We start from the raw sequence: 15,103 nt of genomic DNA on the forward strand, positions 1-15,103 counted from the left end.
AAGGTATGCCTTATATTTGATTTTCAATACATGTCTCGTATAAATGAATTCGAAGTTCTTCGCTAGCATAACATTGCTACGTGTGAACGATTGACACACTTATTCATTGTTGAGAGATATTTAGCGATGATCCGACTGCACAAACGGGTCGCTTTCTTGCCGGCTCGCGGCTGAAGCTTAACCAGACTGTGTTTGCACGAAGGTATGCCTTATATTTGATTTTCAATACACGTCTCGTATAAATGAATTTGAAGTTCTTCGCTAGCATAACATTGCTACGTGTGAACGATTGACACACTTATTTATTGTTGAGAGATATTTAGCGAAGATCCGACTGCACAAACGGGTCGCTTTCTTGCCGGCTCGCGGCCGAAGCTTAACCAGACTGTGTTTGCACGAAGATATGCCCTATATTTTATTTTCAATACACGTCTCGTATAAATGAATGAGACGTTCTTCGCTAGCATAACATTGCTACGTGTGAACCGTTGGTGGAGTCAATTGGTTTAATGAACATTGTTTTAATTAGGGGGTTTGCCATTTAGACACTACTGAAGACTAAAAGAGTTGAAAGCTAATCAAGCAGAGGACCAAGGACTGTGGGATTGAATTACAAACAAATTCTTTGCAAGGTTTGACTTTGTCCTACTGAGTGAATGTGTCTTACTGAAAGTCAAGTGATTAAAAAAATAAATAATTCTACTAGATTGTGTCAATTGTTCTTTTTTTTTTTTAAATACCAAATTCAGCAGTAGATTTAAGTACGGAGGTGCCTCACGATACAAATGTGAATTTCTGAAGGTATCCAGTCGTTCATTTATATTTGGACAAGCGGATACCTCATTTAAAAATAACATGGTATGCATTTCATTTTATAATCAATCTTCTGGTGAGTGTCTTGGCCACATGGGGGCAGTATAACAGTCATATGCACAGGGCAGGCCAAAACCTTTTAGTAAACCATAGTAGTAGTAATTTTTATATTTTTATTTATTTTTATTTTTACAAAAGGACAACGAATATCTGAGGATTCTTATATTGTCTACATGTGTTGCTCCACTATTTGCGTTCACAGCTATTGCTAAAAGAGTTAAAACCGTGAAATTGATGCTATTCGTTAGCCCGTCTATGGTGTTTTACAGTTTGTTAGCAATAAGATAGTTTTATTAAACAAAACCGTTTCTTTTTAATACACAGCATCTATTCTATGTTTTGTTAAATTTCACAGTAAACCTAAACTGGGAGTGGCATTAAACAGCTTGAAGCATTTTCCCCCCATTGTATATCTGCCAAAGTCCTGAGTTGATCGCTGCAACCATAAAACACACATATCCCAAATTCTTGCGCACAAGTCAAAGCAAAAAATTGGCTGGATGCAGACTTCGATCTAAAAAAAAAAAAAAAACTAAAAAAATTCTCTCGTATCTCAAAGCATCACTGTGATAATTCAAGTTATATACACTTTGTGCCTCTTTCATTGAGCACACCCAGATACTTAGCTTGAATGTAAAAAAGTACAAGTTTGTTTACAAGTGGTCACGTTCAGTTCTGTATGACCATTATTGTTAAGGCCTCTGTTATAACGTTTACCACATCTTGTAGCAGTAATGAAGCATTTAAAAATTAACATTGTTTTCAGCAGTTCGAACATTAAGCAGTGAAAGTCAGCATGAAAATGCTGACTTCAGGCAGTTGTCGGGCTGAAAAATTACAATGGCTGTGTGTGTGTGTGTGTGTGTGTGTGTGCAGGCGTCTGCGATTTAATTCCAAAAGAAAGAGAGCCACATAAATATAGGGACTGAGATTCTGATGGGTTAACCAACCATCTACTGTACCACTCAGATTGTTTGGTTTTCTAATTTAGAATCCTGCAAATTTTGCCTTTAGAAATTATAATGTAGTAAACAAATTTATGATTGACACTAAGATGTAACAGCCTGTTAACAAGCCCTCGCTGTTATAATTATTTTTTTATATGGGTGTTTCTTAAATTATACATCCATCCATTTTCTTAGCCGTTTATCCTCACGAGGGTCGCGAGGAGTGCTGGAGCCTATCCTAGCTGTTAACGGGCAGGAGGCGGGGTACACTCTGAACTGGTCGCCAGCCAATCGCAGGGCACATCAAGACAAACAGCCTCAGTCACAATCACACCTAGGAGCAATTTAGACTGTCCGATTAATGTTGCATGTTTTTGGAATGTGGGAGGAAACCGGAGTGCCTGGAGGAAACCCACGCAGGGATGGCATACAAACTCCACACAGGCGGGTCCGGGATTGAACCCGGGACCTCAGAACTGTGAGGCCAATGCTTTAGCAGCTGAGTCACCACTTTTTTTTTCATTATTTCATTATGTGATGGATATTACGTCTGCCAACGTGTACTATACAGACTGAATAAATCTATTTTATTTGTTTTGTAGGAAAGATGAGCCTTTATTGCTCTTACTTTCTAATGCACTTTAGTGCATAATTTAAAAAAGTGCACTGTAACTCAGTCACCCTTTCATGATTTCAAGATCTCCAGTTCAGCAGAAATACGGTGGTTAGCATGAAACCCCCCCCCCCCCCCCCCGCAGTTCGTTTCGGTTGATTCCTGCCCATTTTCACCCCCCCTTCCACCAAATGGTGCATTCATACTTGCAAAGGCCAGAAAGAATTCAGTGTTTGTCATCAATAGTGTGACGGTGATGCTGTACTACGCGACTAGCCAGAACAGAAAAGGTGAAAGCAGCCATTGGAGGGCAACAGCCCACCCTGTCGTATACTCATTTATGTAGAGGATCATGAGGAGCGCTGCCGCAGATGTACAGATTGACATCCAGCGAGCCACTCACACCAAACTGTCAAAATCCAACTCCCAGGAGTCTGGGATGTGGGGCCACAGTTGCAGTTCCGCTCCCCATTGCTGCACTGTTTTCGTCGCAAATAGACTTTTACTTTTGGCTCATTTGAGCTGTGTATTAATAACCTAAGCTACATATTTAAAGTTGAAACGCCTCGGAATGTTACTACGAAAAACAACTTCAATATTCTGTAAGTGCTCAGAGGAGACTCAATTTCCCTTACATGAGTGAGGAAATGTGGCATAGTGTACTAGTGGTCCACACATCTGCCTCACAGTTTTGAGGTTTGGGTTACTAATCTTAGCTCCAGCCTTTCAGTGTGAGTTTGCATGGTGGCCCAAGTGCTAACAGGATTTTCTGTTCCACCTTTCCAAAACATGAGGTTCATTGAAGACTCGAAACTGGACCTCATCTACTGCTGACCATTCCAGCACTCCAGAAAAATGGATGGAAGAATTTGTGAAACATTTCTCTCCACTGTTACACTGGACATGATCGTAAACCTCCAATAGTGATTAACAATGGCTAATAAACTAATTTAAACACAGCTGGGATGACACAAAATGCTTTTTAATCTGAAATGTACCAAAACAACCAACAGCATCGATCAGACAGCAAGTGATTAGAAAATAAACCTCATCCAAAGAGAAAACAGTGATGTACAATAACGCAAACAGCATCATGTCCAGTACACATGAAATGTAATCTAAGTAATGATTGTCAAGATGTTATTGCTCCTGCAGAGGCTGTAACGCAAGTGACTCGGTTAATGAATAAATTCATTGTAATTGATAACAAATGACATTTGATCAGATAAAAGCTTTTTTTGGGGGAGGTAAAAGTAAACAATCTCAGATAAGGAGGTAGAGAGAGAGAGAAAGAGAGGAAAGAGAGAGCGCAAGTGAGTGGGTGAGAGAGATCCCATTTCAAAACGCTTCACAAAATTACATCTCACAAGAAGATAAGTTTTATGCGTTGGTGTTATGTACATCAGTGGGTACTCGATGCGTTCATGCTCATCTTTTCTTTTTTTACGTTGTTCTAGCGTCACACGAATTAAATTGACCATCACTAAGAATATAACTGAATAAATAATGAAATTAGCTATAGAAATACCAAACATAAAGGTCAAAACCAACCCTCCTCAACACCCTGTACAGACATTTGCAAGAAAAATATATGGCACACAGAAGGACAACACAAAATCCAGTGCGTTCATCGAGGAGGAGCAAATCCAGAATTTTTCATTTTTTTTTTTTAAATAAATGCGCATATTCTCTCCTGACCTGAATATCACAACCTCATTTCAACAGCAACGCAAATGAAGCTCTTCACTTTGACCCTGCCATTTCATGACTGTGCGCTCATCACCGGCAGAAGGTGGAGAAAACACCTGACGGTGAGTGACATTATTTTGTTGCGTCTTTCAAGTTTTTACACTCCACTTCATCTCATCGTCTCAGCGATTGACAGGTGATGCCTAAACATCAGGGATGGGCAACGTTTGGCCCGGTCTTTATTCTAGCCCACTGAGCATTTTACCAGGACAATAATTAAGCTTTTTTGTTTGTTTGTTTTTTTCACCCTAAATAATACAGTAATAAAACAGTAGTAAAAAAAATTATTGGGTTGGCTTTATTTTATTAACTGGTTAATTTAAATAAAAAGGTGTAGTTGGTTTTGTTATTATTAAAATAAACCCATCTATCCATCCATTTTCTAATACTGCTTGTCCTCATTAGGGTCACTGATTCTATTTTACATATGTTACATGAACTCTAAAGGAGTACTGTGCAGTAAAAAAAAAAAAAACAATTTGTTATATTTTTTGAAACAGTAATTATCAACTGAGTAGTTATGTGATGAATATAATCTGTAAAACCATATCGTATTATAATAACACTTCATTACAGATAAGGTGCTTCTCTGGGCTATCGCATCATGTGTCAAGTCATAACAACTGTTTTAATAATCATAAAAGTGCTTTTAAAAGCATTGTTTTTACCTAATCTTCAAATGCGGCCCTGGAGCACAGAGGTTTTTCCACCGCTGCTGAACATCTTAAACATTTTAAGTGGGACGGGCACAACCGTTACTCACGTCAGCCACATTTTGCCCTTCTAGAAATTAATGTGAAGGACAGCTCTGTCCCTGTGAATAACTTATCCATCCAATCCAGAGGTGGCGGCCCGAGCTCCCTCTGGAGTATCCACGTTCCACTCCAGAGGGTCCGTCAAGAGCAGTCGTCGGATCTCGGGAAAATAAAATGGGTGAACGCTTGCTGGTGTGAGGGATTTCTTCCTTTCCTTCTCTGGTCCAAATGAGCTGTGGCTGTCCAGTCCTTGTTGAGCACATGAAGACAAAGGAGCTGGATGAAAGTCGACGCTTGCCAGGGTGCCGGCCGGGGTTGGGGCCTCTAGAGGAGGGAGCTGGGGCTCTCCGGGTGTGGCGGAGGGGGGGTGTGCGTGGGGCTGTGGTGCATAGGCAGAATGTCATAGTGGGTCGGGATGTGGCCGCCGCGGGGGAGGTCGTAGGGGTTCTGGGAGAAGCCGGTGGCCATCCCGTTGGGGCCTTGCAAAACACTCACCGTGGGCTCGGCGATGGCTTGAGGGCGAAAGAGAAAAGTTAGCGGTGGAACAAGAGAAGGCAAAATCAGTCATAGGTTCATTACAATAGTGGGAAGTATCCTATATGGCCCCTTAAGTGTCTCTAAACTTTATCTTGGCATCCATAAAATGAATTTTAAGAAGAGACATGGAGGTGCATAATACACTTTGAAATAATCAAGAAATCCCTTTCAGTATTTCTATTTTATATGGATTCGTTAATCTCACAAGAGAATCATTTTCAGGACAAAACAATTCAAACACAAATTCTATCTTAAAATTGTTGCAACTTGGATGGTTTTCATTCATTCACACATCTTCCGTACCACTTATCCTCACTGAGGGTTGTGGGCGAGAGGCAAGGTACAGCCTGAACTGATTGCGTTCGCGTTACAAAACGACTTCCGGAACGGATTAATATCATAAGTGGAGGTACCACTGTATTCATGACAGTCAAATCCATCCATCCATCTATCTTTTTAATCACTTATTCTCACGAGGGTCCCAGGGAGTGGTGGAGCCTATCCCAGCTCTCAATGGGCAGGAGGCGGGGTACACGCTGAACTGTTTGCAACCCAATCGCAGGGCACATCGAGACAAACAGCCCCAGTCACAATCACACCTAGGGGCAATTTAGAGTGTCCAATTTTTGGGATCTCGGAGGAAACTGGAGTGCCAGGGCACGGGGAGAACACGCAAACTACACACAGGCGGGTCCGGAATTGAGCCCGGGACCTCAGAACTGTGAGGCCAACTTTTTACCAGCTGAGCCACTGTGCCGCCCCAAATACAATATTATTATTATTATTTTTTTTTTTTTTCAACACCCCATCAAGTGAGTGGCCATTTTTACTGCTCTTTCTGGTTTGCCCATCTCAGCTACCTGGGGGCAGCATAAGACAGACAGACAGACGTTCATTGAGACATTGCAATGCCTTTTAGCTCACCAGTATGGTGATTATATTTGTCGTCCTTCCTAGAGGATAAAAAAATATATGACTAAGTTACTTTATAGATCTACATTTACTGCTGCACCGTTTCTGTTCGTCCTGATGCTTAAAGGGTTACAGCACTGCAACATAGAAGCAAGTGGACTGAAAGGCTGTGGTTTTTTTTCCTTCTTCATTTTAATGCACAGTGTGCTATTGTTTGTTTCATCTTTCGTTTGACAAACACCAACTGGCGGCATGAAACAGCTTGTGGAAAACTGTTCGCTATTTGCCAGTCCCATTTATTTTGGAGGTGAGCTCACTGCCATCTGCAATGCTCATATCTTAAGTCTGTGCTCACAAGTCAAAGCAAAATAAATAAATAACATCTGAGCGGAGAGTCATATCTCTTATAATAAATTACTTTTATCTCAAGGCATCAGTGTCATTTCAGTGAAGGTTGATGACACTCACCAACAACATCATACATGTTCCCCCTGGTGCCGCCCAGAAGGGTGGCGGTGCCCCCGAAGGGCACTTCGCGGTGAGAGGGTGACTTCATCTCCACGTAGCTGCTCTCTGCGTGCTTGGATGCCAACCCCGGCGGGTCCCTGATGGTAGCGTAGGGGTTCTCTGTGTTCAGGGAGCAGGAGTTGTTGTTGCACACGGAGCCCTTGATGTAATCTGCCACCGCGGAGACAAGCACATTCAGTCACAGCTGGAATGACGTGATGCTCACTGGTGCGTGGCGGTACATGTAGCAGAGCAATAAAACTGGTTGACCTTCTTTAAAAGGATAATCTGGGTAGAAAGGAGAGTGAGTGGATGACCAGTCTCATCCATAAGAATTATTAATATGCGTTCATCTGAGATGATACGCTGTGGCGACCCCGAAAGGGACAAGCCGAAAGGAAAACAACAACAATCTATCATTCTATGAGGCCTTAATATGGAAGATAGCAAGGCTACCTGAGACCCTTTTCCACCCCCTTGGGTTTCTCACATCCACCATTGACCGCACAGTGTGGGAGACCAAATAAAGTGTTGGGCATTGAGCCACGGAATAAAACTGAAGCCCATCATGAGCTTGATAAAAAAAATTTCCTACATTAATCATGGAGGATATGAGGAGATCGCGGTGAGAGTTATATTCATGTGGTGATGGGAGCCATTTGATGAAATTGATTGAAGTACTATGGTGCTGGAGAAACCACGCACACGTGGTGATGCTGAAAATGAATTGTTTACCTTTTCGCGAGGCTCTCGCAGTCTGAGTCTCCCCCTGTTGAACATCTGCTAAAAAGTGTCAAAACACGCAAGTCAGACGTTGCATAGTTGAGGCAAACTTTTTGTTTTGGCACAATGTGGTACGCCATCAGATTTTGTTTTTTTCCCCGTCACATGTCCATAACCTCCTACTGTCAGCACGGGTCAAGTTGGGATATTTCCCAAAACATGGTGAAGAGACCCTTCACAAATCTCCATGAGTGAAAGCGTTCACTTTAAGCCCGCTGTACCCTCAGTGACCTCAAATGCACAAGAACGTTTATAGTGCCACAGCAGATATTTTACATTCAAAAAATCTCGGTCAGACCACTGAACAAAATTCCCAAAAAAATACACAGTTTATCTTAATAAGTTAATAATACCTCTTGACAACAAGACGAAATGAAGTGTTTCTTTGTTGTGCTTGACATGACCCTGTTACTGCGAATTGAATAAAGGTATATTATCCATCTATTCATTTATCTGAGCCTCTTATCCTCACAAGGATAGTGGGAGTGCTGGAGCTATCATTGGGCAGTAGGCGGGGTACACACTGAACTGGTCCCAGCCGATCGCAAGGCACAGAGAGATAACAGCCGCACTCACAATCACACCGAGGGGCAATTTGGAGTCCCCAATTAATGTTGCATCTTTTTGGGATGTGGGAGGAAACTGGAGTGCCTGGAGAAAACCCACGCGGGCACAGGGAGAACATGCAAACTCCCCACAGGCGGGGCCAGGATTTGAACCCCAGTCCTCAGAACTGTGGGGTTGACGCTGTAACCAGTTACACCACCGTGCTGCCCCAAGAAACTTTTTTTGTTCCAAATAAGAATTTTCAGAACAATTAAAGAGGACTTCAGTATTAAAAGACACACACAAAACCTACTGTCCTAATTGTTTCAACAGTTATAATGTTTTGTCTATCTATGACCTAGAAAAAACATCACCTGTCTCTGGTCCTACCTTGTGTCTCTAATTTGATATACAAGAAACCACCCCATTAGAGGAAAAACAACCAATCAGAGACAGAAGACATGACCTTGGTAGGACACACCAGTATGGCCTTGTGCTGACCTGCTACCATTTTACCAAAGAAAAAGCAGCTTATTTGTAATCAGACTGCACCATTCCAAACTGTACCATGGTCAGTGGTGAAATGTAAGTAAGTACGAGTAGTCTGCAGTGTACGCAGGATTTTGCTTTCCCGAGTTTTTTCTGACAGTACTTTCTACTTCTTGGCTTTGTCAAAACAGCCTCATTACTTTTCAACATTGGCGGTTGACGACATGATTAAAAAAACGTTGATGGAAACCACAGTTCGTATCTTCATTGAGAGATGCTGGGGTCTTAAAAGGCAGGAAAAACAGGGACAACAACCACATGAGGGAACGTGAAACCGAGAACTCTAATGAGGATGGAATGTGACAACCAAGTTATCTCATCAAATGGCCTTATTGAATAGAATTGCTTATTTATTACAAGAAGTATTTGTGACAAATGTGTTTTATCTTGTGCTGCCCAAAAACATATATTCAGAACACAAATAAGTAGGGTATCTCTTTTTTTTTTCCTCTCCATTGCTAACATTAGCTAATTTAGTAAGTCTATCTATCTATCTAGAAAGGTCTGTAACATGATTTATATCTTCTCAATACAAGCACTATGCATTTTCATGAGAGACAACTTATTTTGTGTGCACAGATTTTTTTTTCTTCATTGTGCATAGTTATTGTACCATATAACAGGAAGCAGAGTAAGACTAGAAGACATTTCAGCCACTGTCTGGAATATTGCAGCATATAAAGAGTACATTTCAAGCATGCAATACTATTCAAGTTCACGCCGATGAGAGTATGGCGGGTACGAGGGTTAATATATTCAATATAGTCTAGCTAGAGTTTATTAGGCACCTGTGGACATTAAACAATTTCAGCAATTACAGATGTTTCTCTAATCCAGATCTCACAAGAAGAACGCAGTAGCTGACCTGGTGTAAACCATCACAGAGGAACTTAACACCGGGTGAGAAGGCATACTAACGAGCTCCCACTGACCCGTGTTCTCCTCAGGACCGCAGCGCTCTCCTCCTAAGACGCATATCAAATGAAAATGAGAGCAAAGGTTTTTTTTTTTTTTTCTAACAAGGAGCCTGTGGTTCATCTTCATTCACAGCGGGAAGGCCAGGCCGTGAGTGCAGGTCCGCTAAAGACGCACACGTCTCTACCCTTGGGGCGGCGGCACAAAGTCATGATGGATGAGGTTATACGTGGGGGATGAGAAAAGAAAACTGACCGAGATCAGGGAGGTTGCAGTAGGCTCTCCAGTCGGAACCAATTCGGTTTTTTAGCGTGCTCGACTGCGAGGGGACAAAAGAACACTGATTAGTTCATTTTAAGAGTAGTTGTGTTAAAAAAAGATCACCTTAAGCGGTATGCGAGCGTACTTTGAGGGTCAGCGTGGCATCCAGGTTGCTGGAGATGGTTGATACGACGTTGCACTGGGCCACCGTGTGATAGGTGGGGTTGGAAAAGGACTCCCCACTGGTGCTGCTACTTGGATTGTGATTGACTTCCGCTGCACTGGTCTTTATGGCCATGGTGCTGCCACACTCTGAAGGTTTCAACAACAATTTACACCTCTAAATAACTGAATACATGACCTTTTTTTAATTAAACTAAATTTGAATGAGGCTACCAAATCATTAAAAATCAAGCCATTTTCTCCGCTCTCAGATGCTGTGGGAGTGTCCAATAAATGTGCTGTGACCACGCCCCACTCAACTGTCAATCAAATACCAACGGTTAGTCCAGGAAAATGAATACTTTGTCCATCATCTTCCATATGCCAACACATACAATACTGTAACTATTATGTTTCATCCACAAAAATATGCATGCTTAAAAAACCCATTCATGGGCAGCATCCCATTTTTGTGACATCATAATTTCCATGCATTATATCCTTCAGTATATCAAAATATTTAATAAGTGTTTTAATCTGAAGCCATAATTTGGTATCAGGAGAGGATAACTCATCGGTCAAAGTTAGCACGGAGTTATTTCCCTTTCCTTCCTGATCCAACATAGTATATAAGTTATCATACAACTTAACCATAAATGGAAAAAAAAAAGTGTTCTTTTCTTGATTGTGATCTGTTGGGAAACTTTTATCCCAATACGGCAAAAAAACTGCCACCCTGCCCATGAACGGGTTAAGTCCAGTGGCTGAAACATGTTCCAGCTGGATGCCATGCTTTCCACGCCATGACAACAAGGCGCTCTAAAGTGGCCACGGCAGTGCAAAGCCCTTGTTCACACGCTGGCTGTTAACTACAACTTAAGAAAAAACTAAACAAAACAAAACAACAAAAAAACTCTGTCCTCACTGTCCTTCAGCTCTCTCTGACGCACACATGCTAGTTGTGTACAACGAGGCACTCTACGACAGCAATCCTCGCCTTGGTCTACACGCTGGCTGTGAAGTTTGCCTGAAAAAAGGTCTCCCGTCGTTGCTCCTCTGTTTTCCTCTGTGTGATGTGCCCACACTCTGGGCCGACAATGAGGCCCGGCAGCCGTGAGGCGCGTGGGCAGAGCCTTCTGGCTAATGACACGTGACTTGTGCCGGATAGCTGTTCATAGTGGGCGAGGGGTAACTTGTGATACATTTCAGCACAGGTCCAAACAAAATGAAGATAACTAAAATTGTACAATTAAAAAAAGTTTACTGCTCAACTGCCACTACTGCTGAGTATATATTTCTCAGTCTTTATGTATAATGTAGTTACAAACAGATGTATGAATTCACTTGACAAGGTCTTAAAGAGGGAATTTGTCTTTTTGAGAGCGACAAGTACATACAAAAAGAGTGAGGTTCTAAAACACTGAAAACTACAATCGGAATCATAAGTTACTGTTAACTTAACACCTCTCTTGTGGTGTGAACCGACTAGGTGTACCTAATGATGTGTTTGTGTGAGAGTTTGTATACTGTACTTCAAAAGTGACGGCAGGAAGCTCAGAAGTTCTTACCAGACAGAGAATAGTCAGTGTTGGTCATCTGCATTGCTTGTGTGTATGAGACACTCGGCTGGATTTCGTGTCCCTTCTCCCTCTGCCTCTGCCTGTACCACACGAACAGACTGAGCATGGCCATGATGATGAGGAGGAGGAAGATGATGCCCATGACAGCACCCGCTGACTGGCGTTCTGAGCCACGGGCCGGACTTATCTTGGTGTAGGGGTTCAGCTCCTCCATCATGAGAGATGCTGCACACAGAACATTACGGAGGGGGTTATTCACATCACAGTTGCTGGTGGTGACCCACGATGAAAACAAGTGTGAGACCAGCGCTCCTGATGCATCACTGCATTTAATAATAATAATTCGGTGAGAGAGCCTCTTTCATCTCCTCACCTTGATCACAGCGGATGCCTTTATATCCCAGACTGCAGTAGCATGTCCCGGTCACATAGTCACAGGTAGCATTGTTCAGGCACTCACACAGCTGCTGACAGCCATATCCAAATGTACCAGCAGGACACTCTGCACGAAGGAGGGGTGCATTACTGCAAAATTAAAGCACTTAGGGAGTGGCCATATGAAAAGGATTTAGAGCAGGCCTCATATCTCAGCCACTTAATGATTTGTGCACAGAGCTAAATGCGGCGGGGCCTACTAAACTCTGCTCGCAGCTGGCCCCGATGTAACCGGTTCGACACGCACACAGGCCGGTGATGTGGTCGCACTCGGCCCCGTTCTGGCACCGGCACACTTCAGAACAATCCCTGCCATAGAAGCCCGAGGGACAGCCTGGGATGGACCCGCGTGAAATGTCGGCGACGTTGAAGCATCAGAAGAGACAGGAAGACAATTTTGAGAGCCAAGGTCATTTTCCGAGGCAACACCAAAATCAATAGTATTTAACGTCTGTGCTGCATGCGCAATAAGGGACAACGCCAATGAAATTAAACATTACCCTCAGCAGCAGAAGCCGTTGGGATGTTGATTACATAGCAAAGGTGTACTGGACTTTGTATGACTCGACAGTTATGCAGGGAAAATAATTGACGTTTTAAGACACAATGACAAGGGTTGGACACTGAGAATTCAAATGAGTCACAAGGACTTGGATGAACTTCAAGACTGCTCCTCCGCACCAAGACAAACACTTATTAATTTTTATGTTCCCTTCATTTTTAATCTGAATGATAAAGTAGCTTTCAGAAACTGTCCAGATGTTTCAAATGAGTCTTCACAAGTGGCTCCTGCAGTTCCGCTGCACGACCTCTAGGTGACAGTGTATATTTCCGCAAGAACTCACGTTGCGTGCAGTACAGGCCAGTCCAGCCGGGTCCGCATCTACATTCTCCATCATAGGCGCTGCACTGAGCTCCATTGTGACAGTTACACGAATTGAGACAATCTGGGCCCCAGCGATCGGAAGGACAGGCTGCACACAGCAGAGAGATACCCCAAAATGTGGGGTGTAAGGCAAGTCCACTTCTTTACACACGCAAGCGAGCACACACACGCACAGGGCTATAACTTTGGAAATTGGGGGAAAAAAAATTGCAGAATATTAATTGCGAGCTCTTCCCTCAACCACTCCATTATTTGTGCTATGATGAATACACCCGCCTAAATCGCCTAAAGCCTAATAACATCTATTGTACGATGATTTCTACAATAACAGAGTAGTACTGAATAAAGAGTGCTTAATCAAAGAGCATTATACACCATTTTCCAGCACGGTATGTGTCTCCCGTCCGCTGGTGTAGTAGATCCTGATTCGAGTGAACTTTTGTAAGCCTGCACCAGCTGACAACTAACGTGATTTGGAATGGGGGGTGGGGGGTGCGGACAACCAATGGAAAATAGTCCACATTTTTGGGTCGATTACATTTACAGGAATTCAGTTGGAATTAGTGGTAACATTGGAATAAATCAAAACAGGTTAGTCTATACAACAGAAGGAAGCTTTTATTTTTTTTGGCAAACATCTAAATCTATGATTTCCTGTACATATTCTATATATTTGTTTACAAGTTCCATTGACTTTAAAATTGAGACTACATTCCATCAAGTAAGTTTTGACCACATTTCTGGGGTAAGTTTCCTAAGTTTCTGCTGCTCTACATTCCTAAAAATTATGTAGGAATATAATTTCCTCCTAAATTATTGTGAGAAAACATGGACTGCTGCAAGCTAGATTTAAGACAAAATGGGATGTGTCAAGACAATCAAATAAAAAAAGGGCACAAAGAGAAGGGTCACGAGAAACTGGGCGCAAAGCATAAAGGAGGTAGGATATACCCTGAGAGCAGTCGTGTCCGATCCAACCGGGAAAACACTGGCAGGATCCATCAATGGGGTTACAGGTGCCGTTGTTGGTGCAGCGGCATATTTCCACACAGGCCCTTCCATATCTCCCGCTGGGACAAACTGAAAAACAACCCCCCAAAAAAAGTCAGATTTGATCACACCGCCACTAAGTGTAACTGTACAAAAATCCATACATTCAGGATATACACAAATACAAATTACATAAATATACTTTACAGTAATGCAGCAATACTGATCAAATCTGACCAAATTGAAATGCACACTGGATGACTGGTTGGCACTTCCGCCTCACAGTTTAGAGGTTGTAGGTTCAAATCTGGTCTCGGGCTTTCCTGTATGATGTTTATGTTTCCCCAGGTGTCCGAGTGTTTTTTTTCCTCTGCGTAGCCAGATCCCAAAAACATCCCTGCCAGGTTAATTGAAGACTCTAAATTGTCTCTAGGTGTGAATGTGAGTGGGATGGTTGCTTGTCTGTATGCGCCCTGCGAGTGGCTGGCAGCCAATTTTGGGCGTATCCCGCTTCTTGCCCGAAGTCAGTTGGGATAGGCTCTAGCAGCACAGCCGTGACCCAAGCATAGGAACATGTTGGATGACATCTGCATATGATGCTGTGACAGAAGTACGACGACACAGTAAAGAAATATGCCGAGTGGGAAATGAACGGACTTACGGGTTTTTCAAGATTCTGAGTATCTATCTATCTATCTATCTGGGGGGTTACAACAGTTGAATACCATGAAGGCATTGCCAGTGCTTACAGATAAAATGTATATTTGATGCATATGGCCATCATTGGCAGTGAATGTACAATGAATATTTGAACAAAAACAGTGCAGCAATACATGTAGACAGACAATAAGAATGCTCACAGGCACTTTATCTTATGCAAAGAAACAAATATTATGGTTGTTCAGATGAGACTTTCTCCATGTACAGTATATGTGTGTACATTTTAAACTGCACCCACGTGGCCATGGTGCATACACTAGAATGAGCAGCACAATGTGCACAGAAATTAAGGAGAAAGTGTGACAAAAACTGTCTATTTTCAAGTCATTACAATGTTTTCAAAAAGCAAAGCATGCTATTTACTCATTAAAAAACATTAAATA

At 42.4% G+C, this 15,103-nt stretch overlaps 1 protein-coding gene across 5 annotated transcripts in view; it reads right to left on the minus strand.

Moving 5' to 3' along the window:
- Nucleotides 1-3,399: 3,399 nt before the first annotated feature.
- Nucleotides 3,400-15,103, minus strand: part of megf11 (multiple EGF-like-domains 11) — a 126,243-nt gene continuing 114,539 nt past the window's right edge. For 4 of the 5 annotated variants that reach the window (XM_061821595.1, XM_061821594.1, XM_061821596.1 and 1 more), the window contains 10 exons: nt 13,962-14,090; nt 12,970-13,098; nt 12,330-12,458; nt 12,063-12,191; nt 11,678-11,914; nt 10,093-10,259; nt 9,942-10,005; nt 7,629-7,676; nt 6,855-7,064; nt 3,400-5,449 (listed from right to left, as the gene is read on the minus strand). In XM_061821595.1, the coding sequence (XP_061677579.1) occupies nt 5,262-5,449; nt 6,855-7,064; nt 7,629-7,676; nt 9,942-10,005; nt 10,093-10,259; nt 11,678-11,914; nt 12,063-12,191; nt 12,330-12,458; nt 12,970-13,098; nt 13,962-14,090 (1,430 nt within the window). In that variant the 3' untranslated portion in view covers nt 3,400-5,261. The remainder of the gene's footprint in view (nt 5,450-6,854; nt 7,065-7,628; nt 7,677-9,941; nt 10,006-10,092; nt 10,260-11,677; nt 11,915-12,062; nt 12,192-12,329; nt 12,459-12,969; nt 13,099-13,961; nt 14,091-15,103) is intronic. The other variant, XM_061821593.1, reaches the window with a different exon arrangement.

This window comes from Syngnathoides biaculeatus, chromosome 6 (genome assembly GCF_019802595.1).
Source record: "Syngnathoides biaculeatus isolate LvHL_M chromosome 6, ASM1980259v1, whole genome shotgun sequence".
Lineage (NCBI taxonomy): Eukaryota > Metazoa > Chordata > Actinopteri > Syngnathiformes > Syngnathidae > Syngnathoides > Syngnathoides biaculeatus.